The sequence below is a fragment of the Rhinolophus sinicus genome, chromosome 15, assembly GCF_057876585.1.
Source record: "Rhinolophus sinicus isolate RSI-liver-muscle chromosome 15, RSI-T2T, whole genome shotgun sequence".
NCBI classification, from domain to species: Eukaryota; Metazoa; Chordata; class Mammalia; order Chiroptera; family Rhinolophidae; genus Rhinolophus; species Rhinolophus sinicus.
Genome location: NC_142515.1, coordinates 29,087,935 through 29,107,069, shown reverse-complemented (window position 1 = coordinate 29,107,069; position 19,135 = coordinate 29,087,935). Strand labels below are relative to the sequence as shown.

Below are 19,135 nucleotides of genomic sequence, written 5' to 3'. Positions count from 1 at the left end.
ACTTCCTGCATCGCCCGATCTCCAGGCATTGGCTGTAGTAGCAGCTGATTGTAGTTGGGCAGAGGCCCTCAGACCCGCTTCCCAGTACGGATTCCAACACTCCCATTAGCGGCCCTCAGAGGCCTGGGTTTAGCGCCTATCACCCCTTTCACCCGATAGCTTTACGCTGGGTGGAAGCCGGGAGAGAGGAGAGAGACTCCAGTGCCTTGAGTTCAGGTCACTCTGGTAATGCCGGGAGCTGGGAAGAGTATTTGCAACCAAAAGCCCCTTTTGGAAACTCACAACTACAGGAAGGTATAAACAGGTCCGGAATGATCGCCTCCAAATTAAGGAGGAGGAAACAGGCGCAAGGATGTGTGGTGACTTGCCCAAGGTGATGCAAGAGAGATGGAGCCGGGACTAGGAGCCCAGACCTCAGGCTTTCCTTTTTCTCTCTCAGTCTCTATCCGGCTAGGGCCGAGAACCTCTACCCCTCTGCCTACCTGGGGCTGTATGCCCCAGGATCCTCGGAATCCTGGCCGCTGTCGCCGCATGGCAGAGCGCTGGTGGCGGAGCCGCGGAAGAATTGCCTCTGCGGTCCTTCACTGGGGCGTCAGGGGTGGGGCTGAGTTGTTCAGGTTTGCGCCCCAAGTCCTGAGGGACCTGGGGCTCTCTCGTACCCTTAAGTAGGACCGTCGAAGGCTTCATGAGTGTTGGCCCCCTTGAGGGATTTGGGGAACTGGGATCCATGCTCCGCCGGTCCTGCCTGACTCCCCGAGGCTCTCGCTGTGTCCTGGGTGCGGGCTGTTCTGTGGGATCTTCGGAATAGTCGGGAGGCCTGCGTTTTTGTTCTGCGTTCAGGCAGGACCTCAGTTTCTCCACCTGTGGCACAAGGCAGCTGGACGATTCCTGAACGCACATCCCTTTGCTTTCCCAGCAGGTGGAAGGCAGCCCACGCGGCGCCTGTAAATGGAAAACCAGTGAAGGCAGCTCTGGGCTGGAATCGCCTGTCGGACCCTGCGGGAGGGATTCCAAAGAGACCACCAGGAAGCCCAAGGCTTGGAGTTCCCGCTCTCTGGAGCCGGGGTTGGCTCCTGCCGCTACCTCGGAGCTCCGCACACCTTGGATGGGGGAGGCAGGCTGCTCCTAGCTCTGCGCCTCAGGAGGCGCGCTCCGAGGGAAGCCGCCACCACGCCGCCTCTGCCTCCGCGCGGAACAAACGGTTAAAGATTTTGGGCAGCGCCTCGCGGGGGGAGGAGCCAGGGGCCCAATCCGCAATTAAAGATGAACTTTGGGTGAACTAATTTGTCTGACCAAGGTAACGTGGGCAGCAACCTGGGCCGCCTATAAAGCTGGCGCGCGGCGGGGTTCGGAGGCGCTGGCGGCGGCGGCAGGTGGCGCGGGAGGTCGCGGCGCGCCATGGGGCTCCTGGCGCTGCTGGCCAGTGCGCTCTGCACCTTCGTGCTACCGCTGCTGCTCTTCCTGGCCGCGATTAAGCTCTGGGACCTGTACTGCGTGAGCAGCCGCGACCGCAGCTGCGCCCTCCCTTTGCCCCCCGGAACTATGGGCTTCCCCTTCTTTGGGGAAACATTGCAGATGGTGCTACAGGTAAGGGAGCTTGGGGCGGGACAGGAGGATTCTCCCGACTCGGTTCCGGGCTTCCACTGACGCCGGGGTAAGAGCCCCCGGGAGGGAGGTGACTACGGCTAGGATGAGGGCTAACCCGATGCGCGGCGCTCCCCGGCGCCCCCTCACGCCCGCCTCTCTCCTCCGCTTTCCTCTCGCAGAGAAGGAAGTTCCTGCAGATGAAGCGCAGGAAATACGGCTTCATCTACAAGACACATCTGTTCGGGCGGCCCACGGTGCGGGTGATGGGCGCTGACAACGTGCGGCGCATCTTGCTCGGGGAGCACCGGCTGGTGTCGGTCCACTGGCCCGCGTCGGTGCGCACCATCCTGGGCTCCGGCTGCCTTTCCAATCTGCACGACTCCTCGCACAAGCAGCGCAAGAAGGTGAGGGAGGAGGTGGAGGCGCCTGTACCGCAAGGGGGACCCCATTCGCCGGAGGGGTTCAGGCAGAGAGATGCTGGGCGAGCGCTAGTTGCAGGAGACGTCGGCTAGGACCCTCTCCAGCCCAGTTTAGTTTCCTAGCCGGGAAGTGCCTTGGGTCTGGCAGGGTTGGGTGTCTGGTAGGAGACCCCGGCAGGCGAGGGGGACGGGTGGGACCCGGTTTTAACATTCTCCCCTCCTCGGGGCTCAGGTGATTATGCGGGCCTTCAGCCGCGAGGCGCTCCAGTGCTACGTGCCGGTGATCGCCGAGGAAGTGGGCAACTGCCTGGAGCAGTGGCTGAGCTGCGGCGAGCGCGGCCTCCTGGTCTACCCCCAGGTGAAGCGCCTTATGTTCCGCATCGCCATGCGCATCCTGCTGGGCTGCGAGCCCCGGCTGGCGAGCGGCGGGGACGCGGAGCAGCAGCTGGTGGAGGCCTTCGAGGAAATGACCCGCAATCTCTTCTCGTTGCCCATCGACGTGCCCTTCAGCGGGCTATACCGGGTAAGGGTGGCACGCATGGTGCAGAGCTAAGGACCCCGGGACGCGGGTTGCCGGGCCTTTGCTCACCGCTGTACGCTCTTTGCGCTCAGGGCATGAAGGCGCGGAACCTCATCCACGCGCGCATCGAGGAGAACATTCGCGCCAAGATCTGCGGGCTGCAGGCGGCGGAGGCGGGCGGGGGCTACAAAGACGCTCTTCAGCTGTTGATCGAACACTCGTGGGAGAGGGGAGAGAGGCTGGATATGCAGGTGAGCGGCAGCTTCAGGAGGGGCACTGCGGAGTTTGGTCCCCTGGCATTCCAAGTGCGGTTCCTGGAGTCCTCAAAGCGCCGGCCTGGGGCCTAGCTTCCCTGAGTGGTCAGCCTGCACAGTTCTCAGGAATGGGACCCCGAAGGCTGAGACGCTGGGTCGGGAGAGCTGTGCAAGAGGCTGCAGCGGAACAGGGAGAGTCCCCTATCCCTTTCAGATTTTAAGAGGAAAGTTGGAATTTGCAAAATGTAAATAATCTTGGGCGATATTAATATAACTAAGGCTTTAATTCAAGCGTTCCCGGTGCAGTGGGATTTTACTGGCCTTCCTGTTTCAGCAGAACTAGTGGGACTTTGCATTTTGTGAAAAATGTCGCTTTCCTTGACTATCAGTAGAATTTGTCGTCTTCTCTCCAGATCCTTCAGTTGGGTTCTGAATAATCCATCTGTAAAATTGCACGCAGACTTGTAAAAACGTTGTTTTTATTCCATTTTCAGGCACTAAAGCAATCTTCAACCGAACTCCTCTTTGGAGGACATGAAACCACGGCCAGTGCAGCCACATCTCTGATCACTTACCTGGGGCTCTACCCACATGTTCTCCAGAAAGTGCGAGAGGAGCTGAAGAGTAAGGTAGGGGACTCTGGGGGGAGGAGAGAGGGGTCCCCATTAGCTTAAGAAATTCCGCTGCTCCCTAGCCAACTTCCCAATAAGTAATTGTGCTGACTCCGCTGAGTGTTTTAAAGGGCATGACCAAGGGCAAAGAGAATTCACTTTGTGAATAAAAAGGGAGGAATCCCGAGCTGTGATCCCACTCGACAGGGTTCGATCTAGTATTCCTGCCCTTTCTCTACCTTTTGCAGAACCTTGGAGATTTTCAGAGAGGTTCCACTTACTTGGATTTGTGTGTCCAAGGGCATGAATAGGGGACGTCTAGGTGGGTGGCAGTGAGTGGGGGTGATGGGGGTGGGGAGAAGCTTGGTGGTTCTAACTGGTGAGCAGCATTCTCTTGGAATTGTAAATAGATAGTGGATTTGGGCCAAGGGGTGGAGGCAAATGGTCACTAACTAGCTGCTCACAGTTTTCCCCTCACACTCTTCCACCATGGGGCCCTTTGGGTCTAGTCGCCACTTAAGCCCTGTTTACGTCTGCTGGGCTGATTTTATTGGAGCACAAAATAACCGTTCACCTCGGTATGACTGTTTTGATAGGGTTTGCTTTGCAAGAGCAATCAAGACAACAAGTTGGACATGGAAATTTTGGAACAGCTTAAATACATTGGGTGTGTTATTAAAGAGACCCTTCGACTGAATCCCCCAGTTCCAGGAGGGTTTCGGGTTGCCCTTAAGACTTTTGAATTAAATGTAAGTTAAACGTTCTCCACTTCCCCTTTTGTTGTGGTTTTAAATCTCCCCTCGCTTCCCTGTGCATTGGCTTAAGTTCCTCAATGCTTTTGATAACAGTGTCCTGCCCCATGGGTACACATGTTTCAGCAACCTGAACGTCGTCTGTCTGTCTGTATCCCTCCCTCCCTTTCTTTTAACTGAACGCCTCCAAAGATATCAGCGATAGCTTTTTGTTGTTGAAAGTTAGATTCCAGTTTGTCAGCCCTCAGGACTTCATAATCTTTTGTAGGGATACCAGATTCCCAAGGGCTGGAATGTTATCTACAGTATCTGTGATACTCACGATGTGGCAGACATCTTCACCAACAAGGAGGAATTTAATCCTGACCGATTTATGCTACCGCACCCTGAGGATGCATCCAGGTTTAGCTTCATTCCATTTGGAGGAGGCCTTAGGAGCTGTGTAGGGAAAGAGTTTGCAAAAATTCTTCTCAAAATATTTACAGTGGAGCTGGCCAGGCATTGTGACTGGCGGCTTCTAAATGGACCTCCTACAATGAAAACCAGCCCCACCGTGTACCCCGTGGATGATCTCCCAGCAAGGTTCACCCGTTTCCAGGGGGAAACCTGATGGGCATGCATGCCCCGACCTTGGACTTACTGCAAATGTACATATGAGTTTTTACATAATGTCATGTTGATTTTTATTATATTTAATTTCTAAATGTATATTATAATATTTATGTGCCTCTACTACAGTACCACAGTCTTTAAGTATTAAAATAATGAATTTTGTATAGTTTCCAAATAAAGTAAAATTGGAAGGTGCTTGTCTTGCATTTAAGATTCCTGTGGGGAGAAACTCGCCGGTTTAATATTTGTACTTAGTATATTTAATCAGATTTCTAAATGTCTATGTGCATGGCTTTGTCATCTGTGCATATATACTTTCTGTGAGGAAGAAACTCTAGCTGTTTTTTTCTCTTAACAGTTATTAGAAAATATATATTATATATGGATGTGTGTTAGTCCAAAGGTAACTTTGTAGATTTTTCTATGGTAATTTAGATTCCCTATTTGGAAAATCTATCAAAGTTAATTTTAGATTTTGGGGGGTTTGCTTTTCTTTAGGGAAAGATGACTTTGAAAAGGTAACATGTTGAAAACTATTATATTCTAATATAACACCTTGAGCCATAAACTTATTATGTTTAATAAACATATTCCATGTTGTCACACACCAACAGAACTGTTTTCTGAAGTCAAGGTTTTAAGTAAGACAAAGCCACTCACTCCAGTTATGGACAGTTATTGACTAAAATGAGACCAAACATCATTGGTGTGTTTCCTTTACTCAGAAGTTGCAATGAAAACAATACTGGGAAAGGCCAGTCTCTGGTTTAGATAAGTGAGTCCAGGTTTTCTTTATTGAAAATAAGGCAGGAGGAGTAGAGTTAGCAAACTGACAGATAAAGTTTTTATCTATGCTAGGCAATAGGGTGTGAGCCTGACATGACTGATAAAATGGCCCAGTCATGACCCTGTGAACCTTGGCTAACCTCCGTGAAAGCTCAGTTTTGTCACATTTCTGACCCTGGCATATCCATGTTCTGAGCTGAAGGCCAGACTCAATCCAGAAAGGTTAGCCCCGGTGACTTGCTTATGCAAGCACATTTGCAGTTTTGAAATGGCACAATCTGCTTACTGAACCTCTGATGGCTTGTAGGTTTTGGACTTTAAAATTTTCATTACATTTTTAGAATTTGGCAATACTACAGAAACTGGGTGGTCTAAATAGGTGTTTGAAAAGGGTCCTGTCTACAATTAGAGTTACGTGTTCTACCTGACTTTAGATTTTTAGGTAGAACTTAGATTGTACTTATTGCTGGAATCCTTGGATTTTGAAGCGGTGTTTACATAACAACTTATAATGCCTATAATAATCTTATAATGCCTTTTTTAAAAATGGGAAATTGCAGGCTTAATTAATTTCAGCCCAAGCTTTAGTGTGCTGTGGTGTGCAGAGGTGACCCTTCCCCCGATAATGTTCTCCCTTCATCATTCCAGCTAGGAGCACACTAGCCTGAAGACATTATTTCACATAATTTATCCAAGGCCATTTTTAAACGGGTTCAATACTTTTCATTTTGCCAGAAGACAGGTAGTCTTCCAAAACGTCTTTGGTGACTCCATAACCCTGTGTTTCTATGAACATAGAGCAGGAAGAAATTTGAGCCATTTTAGCATATAATTCAATTTTTTAAATTCAACTATTTTTATCTGGAGAGTTTTGAGGAAAAGTGCTTCTGGCTTGCATTTTCCAGGGCTGCATTTAGTTCAATTATACTCATTGATTACAGAGGAGTGCAGATTTTACCTCCAAAATACGTTAAAAACACAATCTTTGTTAATGTGCTTAGTGCTGAGTAAAGGTGGTTTGGAAGTGTGTGAGCGTGATGCTTGTGGGCTGCCATATTGTACATTAAATGGCCCTGGGTCACATCTATCTGAGGCAAGCATGTTCTATGGCACAAACACCTCCACCCAGTGGAAAAGTGTCTCAGGAGGAGGTACGAAAGTTAGACTGGGCCAAAGTTGCAGAAGGAGGGGACACCACTGTGGTAAATGACAGGGCTCCAAGGTGCACGGCACAGTGATGGGCAGATCTGCCAAGCTGGCGAAGCTGGTGCCCTCTGTCTCCCTTCCACACATGTCCTTTGCCCTGGCCACCTCCCGTCCACTCTTCTCTTCAGTCAGGGGTGTGGTGCCACCAATGACAGACCATTGTCAGGACCAGCATGTGAAAGCCTCCAGCTGGGTCTATAATTTGCATTCAGAGGGATTGTAGCCTTCACCTAGCTTAGCCCTTGGAGGCCTAGAAAGGGACTATGATTTGCCTGGGGCCACCCAGGGAGTGGCAGAACCAGGAAAGGCCTCCAGCTGCCTTTTCCCTTTCTTTCTTTCTTTCTTTCTTTCTTTCTTTCTTTCTTTCTTTCTTTCTTTCTTTCTTTCTTTCTTTCCTTCCTTCCTTCCTTCCTTCCTTCCTTCCTTCCTTCCTTCCTTCCTTCCTTCCTTCCTTCCTTCCTTCCTTCCTTCCTTCCTTCCTTCCTTCCTTCCTTTTCAACAGCTAATAACACCTTCCTAATTTCTCTCCAACTTTGTATTGCAGGACAACTAGATCCAAGGATCTTTACCTCCTAACTTCCCTTCATATCCCCTGCCACCACTCCCCTGCCCTGTGACAGTTAAGATCAATTCTCTTTCAGGTCACCAGAGGCAACTGGTGAAATGGGAGCAGTGACAGGGAGTGGCTGCTCCCCCAGATCCCTAATCTCCTGAGAGGTTTCAGGGTGCTTTCTGCACCTTGCCACCACCCAGAGGTCCACAAGGGGGCGGGCTTTTCCCTTTTATGCCAAGCTCAGGGCTCAGTGGTTTTCCCACCAGTGTCCATGAAATCCAGTGTCCATAGACTTTGGCCTAGGGCCTGCTTTTATCCCAGACAGTGAGAGGCTTCAGACCCATTAGGGCTTAGCAAGTTCTTAGGCTCAGGCTTGGTCAAGGCTGCCTGGCCTCTCTGGAGCGGTCATCCTAAGCTGGGTTGATTTGGATCTTCATTCAGTTCCTGAAGTAGCCACCATCCCACTGTGGTCCTTGAGGTCAGCTGGCTCAGGTTGTCAGCATTGCACACATAATGCTCACGATCTGATCTATATTGCTTTCACTATCCCTGGAAAATGGCTCTCAGTGTTGGGGGAGAAGGGAGCACGTTTTTCAAAGGACATGGGCATACTAGTCAGTGTTCAGGTGTTTAGCTAGGTCCAGGAGCCATCCCTCCAAAACACTGTGTGAGGAATTAGGGCTGTTTAGAGAGGTCACATGGCTCCGCCTTTGAATAGTTAAAGGGCTGCTGCAGAAAATGCGGGTTCAGACCTGTTGTGAAGGACAGAGCTTGCATTTAGGAGAATAAGAAGGAAGGAGATGTCAGCACCATATAAGGAAAAAATTTTGAGACAACTAGAGCCCTTTGGTGATGACACAGGCTATACTTGTGAGAGAGAAAGCTCCTTGTCAATGAAGGCATCCCAACGGAAGCTGGATAACTAAGCTGCTGTAGGGACTCTGACGTGGAGGGAGATGTCCCTTATGTTCCCTTCCAAAATTAGAGTGAGCCTCTGAGATTTGATTCTGTATTGATTCAGTTCCTCAGATACCTATCTTCTCTAGTAGTGTTCAACAGTCCTTGGTTATCATTCTGTCAAATCTCCTAGCCAGATGTGGAGGTGAGACCCCAGGGGGCCTGACATGTGACCTCAGAGAGACATTGAGTTCCCTGTGTTAACTGTCAGGGAACCTCTCTCCTGCCCCATGACCTGGTGCTTCTACCTCCAGTTCCTGCATCTGCTCCAGCACCCCTCCAGGCCTCTCCCAGCTGTGCAATGCCGACCATCCCCTTGACCTGGCTTCTAGGGTAAATACCCTGCAACTTTTCCCAGTGCTCCCCGGCCTCCAAGATGCCATGTGCTGACATTGTATTTTCCCAACTGTCCTTTCTCTCTGCCTACTGAAAGGCAGGAACTGTGTCTCATCATTGGGATCTTGTAAACTTAGCCTACGTATTCTCATGCTCCTCCCTGCCCTCTCCCAGAACAGTTTCACACGTAGTAGGTGTCTTTGAGAGAGAAAGCTTCCTGGGACCAAGCCATACCATTCACCTTATGTGTCTCCTGCTTCGTGGTGCCATGTTTTTCTTTGAAAAGTGAAACTTTCATCCTTGGAAAATCTCAGTGGCCGCAAGCTTACACGGCTGTGGTTTAACAGCATGTCACATTCCTGAAACCGACGCTCCATGGGTATTTGGCCAAACAAGCTTTCCTTCGTTTGAAGTAGAGTCAACTTGAGTTAGAACCCTGGGACAGGGTGGAAACTTAGCTCTGGATTACGTGGTAGGTTTTCTGGGTGAGAGTTATCATGTTGCAATATTCATAACCACGCACCCACAACACAGAAACTCACCCACACTGCACGATTTTTTACCACTGCCCAGCCCCTCCTTGGTCCATCGAGAGGTTAGAAATCTACTCACTTATTTCTGACCATAGATGCTTCAAGATTTTTATCTGAAGTCACTAATGGGTTCTCTTACCTCAAATGTATTGCAAAAAGAGGACAAGGTGCTTTGCTTATCATAGATATTTGAAAAAAACACATTGATTGATTCATTAAGTACAGTCATACCATCCACTATAACAACGATTTATTTAATAATGTAGGAGGGGGTTCAGTATTCTGAAATGGAAAGGTTGTTTAATATCAATGAACCACAGACTTTTAGAGCTGGAAGGGAGATCATGGACAGATCACTCAAGCCCCTCAGTTCACATCTGAGAACTCTGAGGCTTAACGGAATTTAAGGTTACAACAGAGAATCAGGACTGTCTGTCCAGGGTCCAATACATTATAGGATTAGAAAAAACCCCACTATGTTGTTTATTTATATATGTGCCAGGAAAAAAGGGCCGGTGAGCAGATGATTTGAGACGGAATCGCTTCCAGGTCCTTGGTCCCCACCATGCCTCTGAGAGGGGCTCCCAGAGGGGCCGTGAGAACTTGGAGTTGTGTGGGCGCTAAGGATCTGATACAAAGCCTGACAAAAGGTGCAGACTACTGGCATTTCTGCTGGGACTGAGGCTGGGTCTGCATGTTGGTAGAGCTGGACCCTCAGACATTTTGAGCTTATTCTACTGAGTATCAGAAAATGATTTCTGTTATGAGTTAAATTGTATCCTCCTCCCTGAAAAAAAAAAGTTGAAGTCCTAACCCTCAGTACATCAGAATGTGACCTTATTTTGAAATAGGGTCTTTACAGAATCAATCAAGTTAGAATGAGGTCTTTGGATAGGCCCTAATCGAGTATGACAGGAGTCCTTATAAAAAGAGGAAATTTGGACACAGGGACAGACATACACAGAGGGAAGATGATGTGAAGATACACATGAGAACACCCTGTGAAGATGGAAGACTGAAGTGATGTGTTTACAATCCAAGGGGTGCCAAGATTCCCCACAAACCACCAGAAACCAGGAAGAGTCAAGGAAGGATCCCCCCTGCAGGTTGTAGAGGGAGTCAACATCTTGATTTTAGACTTCTAGCCTCCAGAACTGTGAGACAATACATTTCTATTGTTCAAAGCCACCTACTTTGTAGTACTTTTTAATGGCAGCCCTAGAAAACTAATATAATTTCCAAAGGCAATAAACTTTATTTGTGAGAAACAGCGGTTCTCAAACTTTAACATGCATTAGAATCCCCTAGAGGGCTTATTGAAATACAGATTACTAGGTTCCACTCTAGAGTTTTAGATAAAGACCCCAGAATTTATATTTCTAACAAGTTCCAAGGTGATGTTGATGCTAATGCTGCTGGTCCTGGGACCATATTTTGAGAAGCACTGGCGAAAAGACTTCCGATCTCTAAGTCAAGGATCCCAGACTCATGAGATCCAGCAGGTAATGTCAACACGGGACATGTGCCACAGAGAGAGACAAGTGGAGGTGGTGGGTGTGCTGATGCAGGGCAGACCAGCCCACTCTTAAGGTGCAGACGCTGCTCAGCCCCAGCCTATCTTTAACCTGGAGGGATAAAAGCCTTTCCAAATTTTCAGAAGGTGCTGGAAATCCAGATTTGCACAGAAATATCCTGTTTGTTAGATGTTGGTAACTAATTCACATTTTAATAAAAACTGTGCAGCCAAAATAAAACTTGTCTGTGGCTCTGCTGGCTGCCAGTTCTCAACTTCTTGGGTCTTTGATCACTGAGGAGTTTTCAGAGTGTTTGAGAGTGGCCTCGCTGAGTGGTTTCTTCTCAGAGCCTCTCATTAGGTTGCAGTCAAGAAGGTGGCTGGGGCTGCATCAGCTGAAGGCTGAAGCTGGATGATCCACTTCCAAGATGGCCCCCCCACATGGTTGTTGGTAGGAGGCCTCAGGACCTTGCTATACAAATCTCTCCATAGGACTGCTTGGGTATCCTCACAACATGGCAACTGGCTTCCCCCAGAGCAAGTGATCTAACAAACCAGTAAGACAGAGGCCACAATTTCTTTTATGACCTGGCCTTGGAAGTTACACTCCATCATTTCCACAGTATCCTATTGACTACACAGGTTAGCCCAATTCGGTGTAGGAACCGAGCCACATGAGGATACGAATACCAGGAGGTGAGACTAATTGGGGGCCATTTTGGAGGCTGGCTGCCACACTCAGTTTTTGAGTACATGGGTAGACTCTTTTCCTGCCCTCTCTTTATAGCATTTTCATCTCTTTTCTGTACAGTCTAATATTTTCTAATATTACTTAATAAATATTTCTAATAATATTCTAGTATTATCTAGTAAATCTAATCATATTATCTAATATTATGTTATAATAATATAATTAGACAGTAACATTATCTAATAAGCCTAATATTTTCTAATCGATTTCTAATATTTTCATTGTGACCTATCACCTATGGGTACTTACAGCTGCCCTTAGAAAAATCTATTACAGAATTTCCCAGTTGGATGGAGTCTAAGGGGTCATCTTGACCAGGGTAATAAGTTGGAGACTTTTGGGTAGAGCCCGAGAGAGTGGGTGTTTAAGCTCTTCTGTTTGCCAAAGTTTCCAACCAACCCACCTCATTCATATATTCATATTACGTTTCAGGCCTCTGAGTTATCTGACTCTGATCTAATCCAACCATCCTGGTTTCCTGGGACTCAGGGGTTTCAGTTCAAGAACTGGGACAGTCCTGGGGAAAACTCAGATGGTTAGTCATCCTAATTAACCACATTATTTGACAAATGAGGAAAATTCAGTTCAGACAGCACATGTGAATTGATCAGATCCTCACAACTCACAGCGTGGTCCATAGACCAGCAGACGCTGCATCACCTGTTAGGGACACAGCCCCTCAGGCCCCACCCCAGACCTGCTGAATCAACCTGCAGTTTAACAAGAGTCCCAGGTGAAAGTTAATGCACATTGTGGTTTGAGGCTCTGTGAATTGAAGCAAAACCTGAACTTGGGCTTGCTGAGGATTCAGATTTTCTGTCCATGTCGGTAAAATAGACCAAACAATGACCCACTTATGCTGTGGTAATCTTATTTTTTTCTTCCTGCCTCCCTTAATTGCCCCCAGTGAAAGGCACCTAAAATTTCATTGTTGGAAGAAACCTAAAAGTCCCAGTTCTTACCTGGGTTTGAATAGCCTAGGTTTTACAGTTGAAATTTTCCCATTCCCCAAACAAAATGCTATGAACAACGCAGCTCAGGGGAGACTGCTGGGCGTTTAGGTTATTTCCAGTTTCAGATACTCAAAGCAACATGCACTAAGTAAGCAGCATTGTGTACGTGCAGCCTTACATACAAACCGGTGTTTTATTTCTATAGGATTGATTCCCAAAAGTGAGGTTGGTAGGTCAATGAGGATGTGTATTTAAAATTGTCATGGATATCCAAAAAGGTGTCTACCCAAAGAGGAGTGCTTGAAAAAATAGTGGTGCATTTATATTATGGAAAATGATGGAGCCATTATAGTGGGAGGACAATAACATTCATTGACCTTGAGGGATGGCTATGATATACTGTTAAGTAGGGAGAACAAGTTGCAGACGGACTTAGCTAATTGGCAAGGAGAATTAAGGGGGATATTTTCCAAAGAGATTCATCACACTCTCTGAGTACATTTATGGGTGCTTCTTCTGGTTGTAAAAAATATGTGTTGATTTTGTAATTAAGAATTTTAGGACAGAAAAAGTAGAGGTGCTGTGGTTGAAGTGAATGAGACCCCCATGGGTCAGTTATCAGCCTCCCTTTTGCGGGACTCTTCCCACTTCCATCCTTCTCCCTTCTCTGCTTTCAGAAACCATGGCCCAGTTGCCAGTTGTGAGCATCTGATGGGCTGAACACAGTTCACCTGCACACACTCTTGCTGCCGATTGTGGGGAGAAGGTAAGTCTGACGTCCTTTTGTTTAAGGAACATTTCCATCCACCTTTCTGGGAATACCCCCCAAATAGGAGGTGTATTGTAATACATCTTGGCCCCTAATCAACAACTAAAGTGGAAAATCTTACAGCACTAGCCTTTTGAAAACCTCCCTGTGGGTGGGGAAGCAGTTCTGAGTTAACTATATTTTTGTAGAGTGCAAGGAAAAATAACAGCCAAAATTCATTGAGCATTTTATTGTATGTGCCAAGTATTTTACATTGTCTCATTTCATTCTTAACAACATTTCTATGACGCAGGTACAGTTTTTAATGCTCTTTTTATAAATGGAGCCACCGAGGCCCAGAGTGGTTATGTAACTCGCCCAGAGTCACACAGTTAGTAGTAAGCAAAGGAGTCAGGATTTGAACCCAGGCTTTCTGAGTAAAAGGTGTGTGGTCATTACATTATACTGCATCCAGGTTTTTAGTACCTGGAACTGGCACTGATTTTATCTGGCATAAGAATTATACCTATAGTCACTGATCGTTTAGTATATGCCAGGCACTATCCTAACTTCTATACATGAATTCATCAATTTAATTCTCACAACAACTCCAGATGAGAAAACTGAAAGTCAGAGATATCAGCAACTCACCCAGGGTCCCTCAGCTGGAAAGGGGTATAGGCAGGGTTCCAGCCCAGAGTCTGTCTCCAGAGCCCACACATTGAACTTGACACTCCACAGCCATTGGTCCCTGTTACTTACCAATACACCAGCATGCTTTTTCTTCTATATTGATCTGAAAGCAGTTCCCTTGGAGGATATAGAACTTGGGGCAACTGTCAGGATAATTCAGCTGAAGTCATGGGTTTTATTTCAATTTTTCATTTCATTTTGATACTGAGGACCTGGACCCAGCTGATGTCAGCTAAAATAATTTCAATTAAATCTGACCACTGTCTCATTTGTGAGGATTTGTTAGGAAAAGAATTCTGAAAAGACAAAGGAGTTGTGTGTGTGTGTGTGTGTGTGTGTGTGTGTGTGTGTGCGCAGTTCTAAATTTCCATCATTAGAGAGATGATGGGAAAGAATAAGAAAGGGAAAAGAGATCAATAGCATTTTCTTGTTAAGTTGTTACACATATAAAATATAAAGATACAGCTTTTTACGGGGATTTATTCAAAAGAGAATTTTATTGCTAGAGGAAATGTGTTTTTCTAAGTGAAAATACAGTTTATCCTCAATTTGAATTGTAAATCCTTCCAAAAGCAGAGTGGGAATGAAAGATAATGCCTAACGGGAATGAGTTCTTTCTACTTTGTTTTATAAAAACTTCCTGAGACAAGACTTAAGAAATCATAATTATTTTCAAAAATTCAGGTATCCTCCTGATCTGCATATTTTAGATAAATCAAAATAACCAGATAATTTTATACAATATCAACTTGGTTTAAAATGGGAAAAAGAAGACACTCAATACTCTTGCAGCTGGATGATTGGAAGCAGAAACTTGCAGGATGTGTTTGGCAAACAACGACTCTAGAAACCAGATTTGACTCTAGAGGATATACCACACGGTGGAGAACAGGGCTGGAGAAGTAGGGGAAGAAGAGATAACTTAACATTTGTTTGACCCATGCTGAGCCCTGTGCTAGGTGGTTTATATGTATATATGTTACCACAGTGCATCTTCCCACAGCCCTCTGTGGTAAGTGTCATTATACCCATTTTGCAGAGGGAATAACTGAAGCTCAAAGAGGTAAAGTGACTTGTCCCAAGTTTCCCAGCTGGTGATTAGTTGTGAGGTTATTGGAAAAATTCAGAGAAGAGGAAGTGAGGGCACAGTTAGATGTGTCAAGGAGGGGACAGAGCCAGAGACATTTGGGAGGTGGATGTGCTAGGGCTCGGTGGTGCTCCGGATCACAGAGTGATGAGCTTGGGAAGCACCGTGACTGGGCACAGGTGAGGTTCTTGAAAGGGAAGGGGACCAGAAGTAGGCACTGGTTTGAGGAAGAGATGGTTGGGTTTGTGGAGTGGAGACCCATGGGACACTACCCAGGTGGTCCCCAGGCTGGCACCAGGTCTACTTTTCAGGAGAGCTTGGCTTGTGGAGATGGGTTAGGAGAGAGAGGATGATGTCATTTGGGTGCTGAGGGTAAGAAGGTAGCTGGGAAGGCAAAGGACGGGGGAGGGGGGAGAAGGGGGGAGAGAGAGAGAAAGAGAGAGAGAGAGAGAGAGAGAGAGAGAGAGAGAGAGAGAGAGAGAGACTTTTATGGTTTTTTTTTTGTTTTTTTTTTTTAAGGCTCTTAAAGGAGGTAACTCCAGAGGGCACAGAGCATGATGTAGGTCTAAGAGAGAGAAAACTATAAAGGGAAGCTGAGACATTTTTAAGAGACATAAAAATTGGATTTTGAAGAACTAAGCTTTCATTATTAAAACAAACAAACAAGATCAAAATCTGCTTTGTTATCTGTCTTCCATCTTAATGAACATGGTGGTCTTTCTGCATGAATGAAAACACAATGGAATTTTGTGTGCTTGGGGGAAGCAATGGGTCAACAGATATGAAGGAAGAGAAGCAAGTGGAGGGGAGCCTCTATGTAAATCCTGGGTGATTTCAGCCAGGTTGGAGGAGGGGCCAGGGGTCATCCAGTCCCTAGTACTCCACGGGAGCCTGTCTGGCACTTTCCACACATCCCAGCAGGAAAACTTGGGGGAACAAGTCAGGAGGGGCCAGTTGTCGTTGGCCACTCAGTCCTGGGCTTTGCCTCCTGCATCCAAGGCTGCCCAGTTGCCAAGTGGAGCTTCCTTTGCCCACTGAGAAAGTAGCAGGAATGCACCAGAGGAGGCTGGATGGACTTCCAAGAGAGACTGGCATGAATTCCGTCAGGTCCTGAATCCTGGTAGTGAGGCGGCCAAAGGTTGAGGACAGGGCAGGTTTTGAGGCTTCCCAAAGAAACTTCCCATCCGTACCTTTTGGGATGCTGGTGGCTGCTGTGCTCTTAAGTATGCCATGTGTATTCAGGAGGCTTTCAGGGTGTGCTGCTGGGCAACTGTCAACATATAAGAGCCCCTTTTGTCCAGTTTTGAGAAAGAGGTGATGGCTTCGTCAATTTGGGCTGCCATAACAAAATACCTCTGACTGGGAGGGTTAAACAACAGAAATTTATTTTCTCACAGTTGTGGAGGCTGGGAAACCCAAGATCAAGATGCCAGCTGATTCAGTTCCTGATGAGGGCTCTCTTCCTGGCTTGCAGATGGCCACCTTCTTGTGTCCCCACATGGCAGATAGAGAGAGCTCTATTTCTTCTTTCCTTCCTTCCTTCCTTCCTTCCTTCCTTCCTTCCTTCCTTCCTTCCTTCCTTCCTTCCTTCCTTCCTCTCTCCAATGTGGAAGAGAAAGTTCATTATTTTTTTTTTCAATTACAGTTGATTATTTTATCAGACATTTATATAATTCAAGAAGTGATCCCCCCATTTTTTCTTCCTTTTTAAAAATAAATATGCCAGCCCTATAGGATTAGGGCCCCACCCTTATGATCTCATCTAACATTTATCAGCTCCTCACAGGCCCTATTTTCATTGAGGGCTAGGACTTCAATATATGAATTTGGGGCAGGGTGGAGGACACAAACATTCAGTCCATCACAGGTGGGAAATTTAAACTTGTCTTCCAACCTCCAGTCAGATTACATTTGTCTTTAGGTAGCACAGGGCCCTGAAGAAGTGTAGAATTGGAAGAGGCACTTTGTTTTCTAGATGGGAAAACTGAGATGCAAGGGGGAAATGTTTGTCTAAGCCGTCCCAGTCTTACTGGCACAGCTCCTCCAGGATGGCACCAAGGATTTGAGAACATGTTTGTCTCCTGAGCTAAATGGGAGTCCTGGGAGACCAAGACAGTGTATACTATCAGATTATCTTTGGTTCCCCAGATCTACCCACAGAAAGGGCTTCTACATGTTTGTGGATTCCACCAGCTTTCTCACTTCCTGAAGCACATGGCAGGACATGGCTATGCAGGAACTCCTTGGTAGACCTGCCCCTCATTCCACCCACTTGTCTAGACTGAGAAGCTGTCTCTCAGTTGAAATCCAAATTTCTGGGCAAGAATTTCATTGTTCCAGCTGGGGTCAGGTATCCCCCCCATGAGCATGGTAGGAACGGGGCTTCCAGGGTTTCTGGAGGAAAGATGCGAGTATTGTGAGTTTGGGAGACGCTGCTGCTGTTACTTCAGAATTACGTAAGAGAGGATTTGATTTTTCTTGTTTGCCGACTTGTGTTATCTAGAAGAGTTCTATCACTTTTTTTCTATTATACTGAGAAGAACAAGCAGGACCTTTCCCTTTGTGGGATAGCCTAAGTTTAATTATACATTTTTTTCATATTAGCTGGAATTGAACTGACATTTTATGTGATTAAAAATAAAGAACTAACAAAGTAACCTTCCTATCACATTTTCAGGTATAAACTTATTAAAATAGTTGGATCATTTAACAATGATTATTGGTGCCCTTTGAAGTCAAAGGGCAAGTCCAGGAAACACTGGTGCTAATAGGTCTTTCCTAGGGCCTCTCAGGGGAGTGAGATCCCCGGAACTCAGGACCCGTGTGCAGCTGCCACTCCCAGCACCCTGGCAGCTGCAGACCCGTTCCTTCCTTCATCTTCCTGAACCGCCTAAGCAGGAAGACTGAATGTCCCTGATTAACTTTCTAGCCATCCGGTTTCCCCTTCGTTACACCCACTGTGGATTTCTCCTTCTCAGGGCCTTTGCACTTGCTGTCTCCTCTGCCTGAAATATTCTTCTCCCTGCCATGCTTTGGGTGGTGTGATCTTTACTCAGGTTTACCTGAACTGTCATCTCCTTAGGTGACCTTTCCAGTTATTTTATATCAACACTATCCTTCATAGCACCTACTACAAACCCATAATTATTTTACTCATTATTTATATGGTTGCTTGACCATCTTCCCCACTAAGTGACAGGCTCTTGATTGTCTTGTTTATTGCTCTGTGTTCAAGGCACCTGCTATACAGTAGGAGGTCAATCAGGATTTGTTGCGTGGGAAAAAAACCCATGGTGCTTGGGGAGAGGGCAAGCACCATCTGCCTGAAGAACAGGCTCCTGAAGTGGGCTTCTTTGGCTTTCCTGGCCGGCTAGGTTCCCCATCCCACTGCTTCTTCCTTCTACCTAGCTGATCGATTAGCCAAAGTCCCAAATTCCTGAGACCCTGGTAGCCATGTCCCTTTTTATGCCCCTCTTCCAGCTTTATGTTTTTCACAGACCCTCGGCTGGCCCGAGTCCCAGACATTCAACTCACTCACTCAAGAAATGTTTGTTGAGGGCCACTATTTCATGATCCGAGGTCCCTTGGGTCTGACTTGATGTTCCTGGCCCAGTGATGCAGCTCACCCCTTTCTACCCCCACAGTTTGTTCTCCACACAGTAACCAGAACAAGTCCTTAAAAACACAAGCAGGGGCCGGCCTGGTGGCTCATGCGGTTAGAGCTCCATGCTCCTAACTCCGAAGGCTGCCGGTTCGATTCCCACATGGGCCAGTGTGCTCTCAACCACAAGGTTGCCAGTTCAACTCCTCGAGTCCCTCAAGGGATGGTGGGCAGCACCCCCTGCAACTAAGATTGAACATGGCACCTTGAGCTGAGCTGCCGCTGAGCTCCCGGATGGCTCAGTTGGTTGGAGCACATCCTCTCAACCACAAGGTTGCCAGTTCGACTCCCACAAGGGGTGGTGGGCTGTGCCCCCTGCAACTAGCAACGGCAACTGGACCTGGAGCTCAGCTGCGCCCTCCGACAGCTAAGACTGAAAGGACAACAACTTGAAGCTGAATGACACCCTCCACAAGTAAGATTGAAAGGACAACAACTGGACTTGGAAAAAAAGTCCTGGAAGTACACACTGTTCCCCAATAAAGTCCTGTTTCCCTTCCCCAATAAAATCTTTAAAAAAAAAAAAAAACACACACAAGCAGGGTCATGGCGCTTCTCTCCTCAAAACCTTACAGAGTCTCCCATTTCATTCTGAGTAAAAGC

General features: G+C 47.0%; 1 protein-coding gene across 1 annotated transcript; it reads left to right on the top strand.

Annotated features, from left to right (window-relative positions):
* The first annotated feature begins 1,269 nt into the window (after positions 1-1,269).
* On the top strand, positions 1,270-4,950 carry CYP26A1 (cytochrome P450 family 26 subfamily A member 1). The gene is made up of 7 exons (XM_019739566.3): positions 1,270-1,587; positions 1,767-1,991; positions 2,239-2,529; positions 2,619-2,777; positions 3,275-3,409; positions 3,988-4,140; positions 4,412-4,950. The coding sequence occupies exons 1-7, from the start codon at positions 1,399-1,401 to the stop codon at positions 4,751-4,753; spliced, it is 1,494 nt and encodes a 497-aa protein (XP_019595125.1). The 5' UTR covers positions 1,270-1,398; the 3' UTR covers positions 4,754-4,950.
* Positions 4,951-19,135: the final 14,185 nt, after the last annotated feature.

Bases quoted from the DNA above. Each gene is read 5' to 3' on its own strand.
- CYP26A1 (XM_019739566.3), top strand. From the start codon at position 1,399: ATGGGGCTCCTGGCGCTGCTGGCCAGTGCGCTCTGCACCTTCGTGCTA. The intron at 1,588-1,766 runs GTAAGGGAGCTT...TTCCTCTCGCAG, and splicing joins CATTGCAGATGGTGCTACAG to AGAAGGAAGTTCCTGCAGAT. The intron at 4,141-4,411 runs GTAAGTTAAACG...AATCTTTTGTAG, and splicing joins TTAAGACTTTTGAATTAAAT to GGATACCAGATTCCCAAGGG.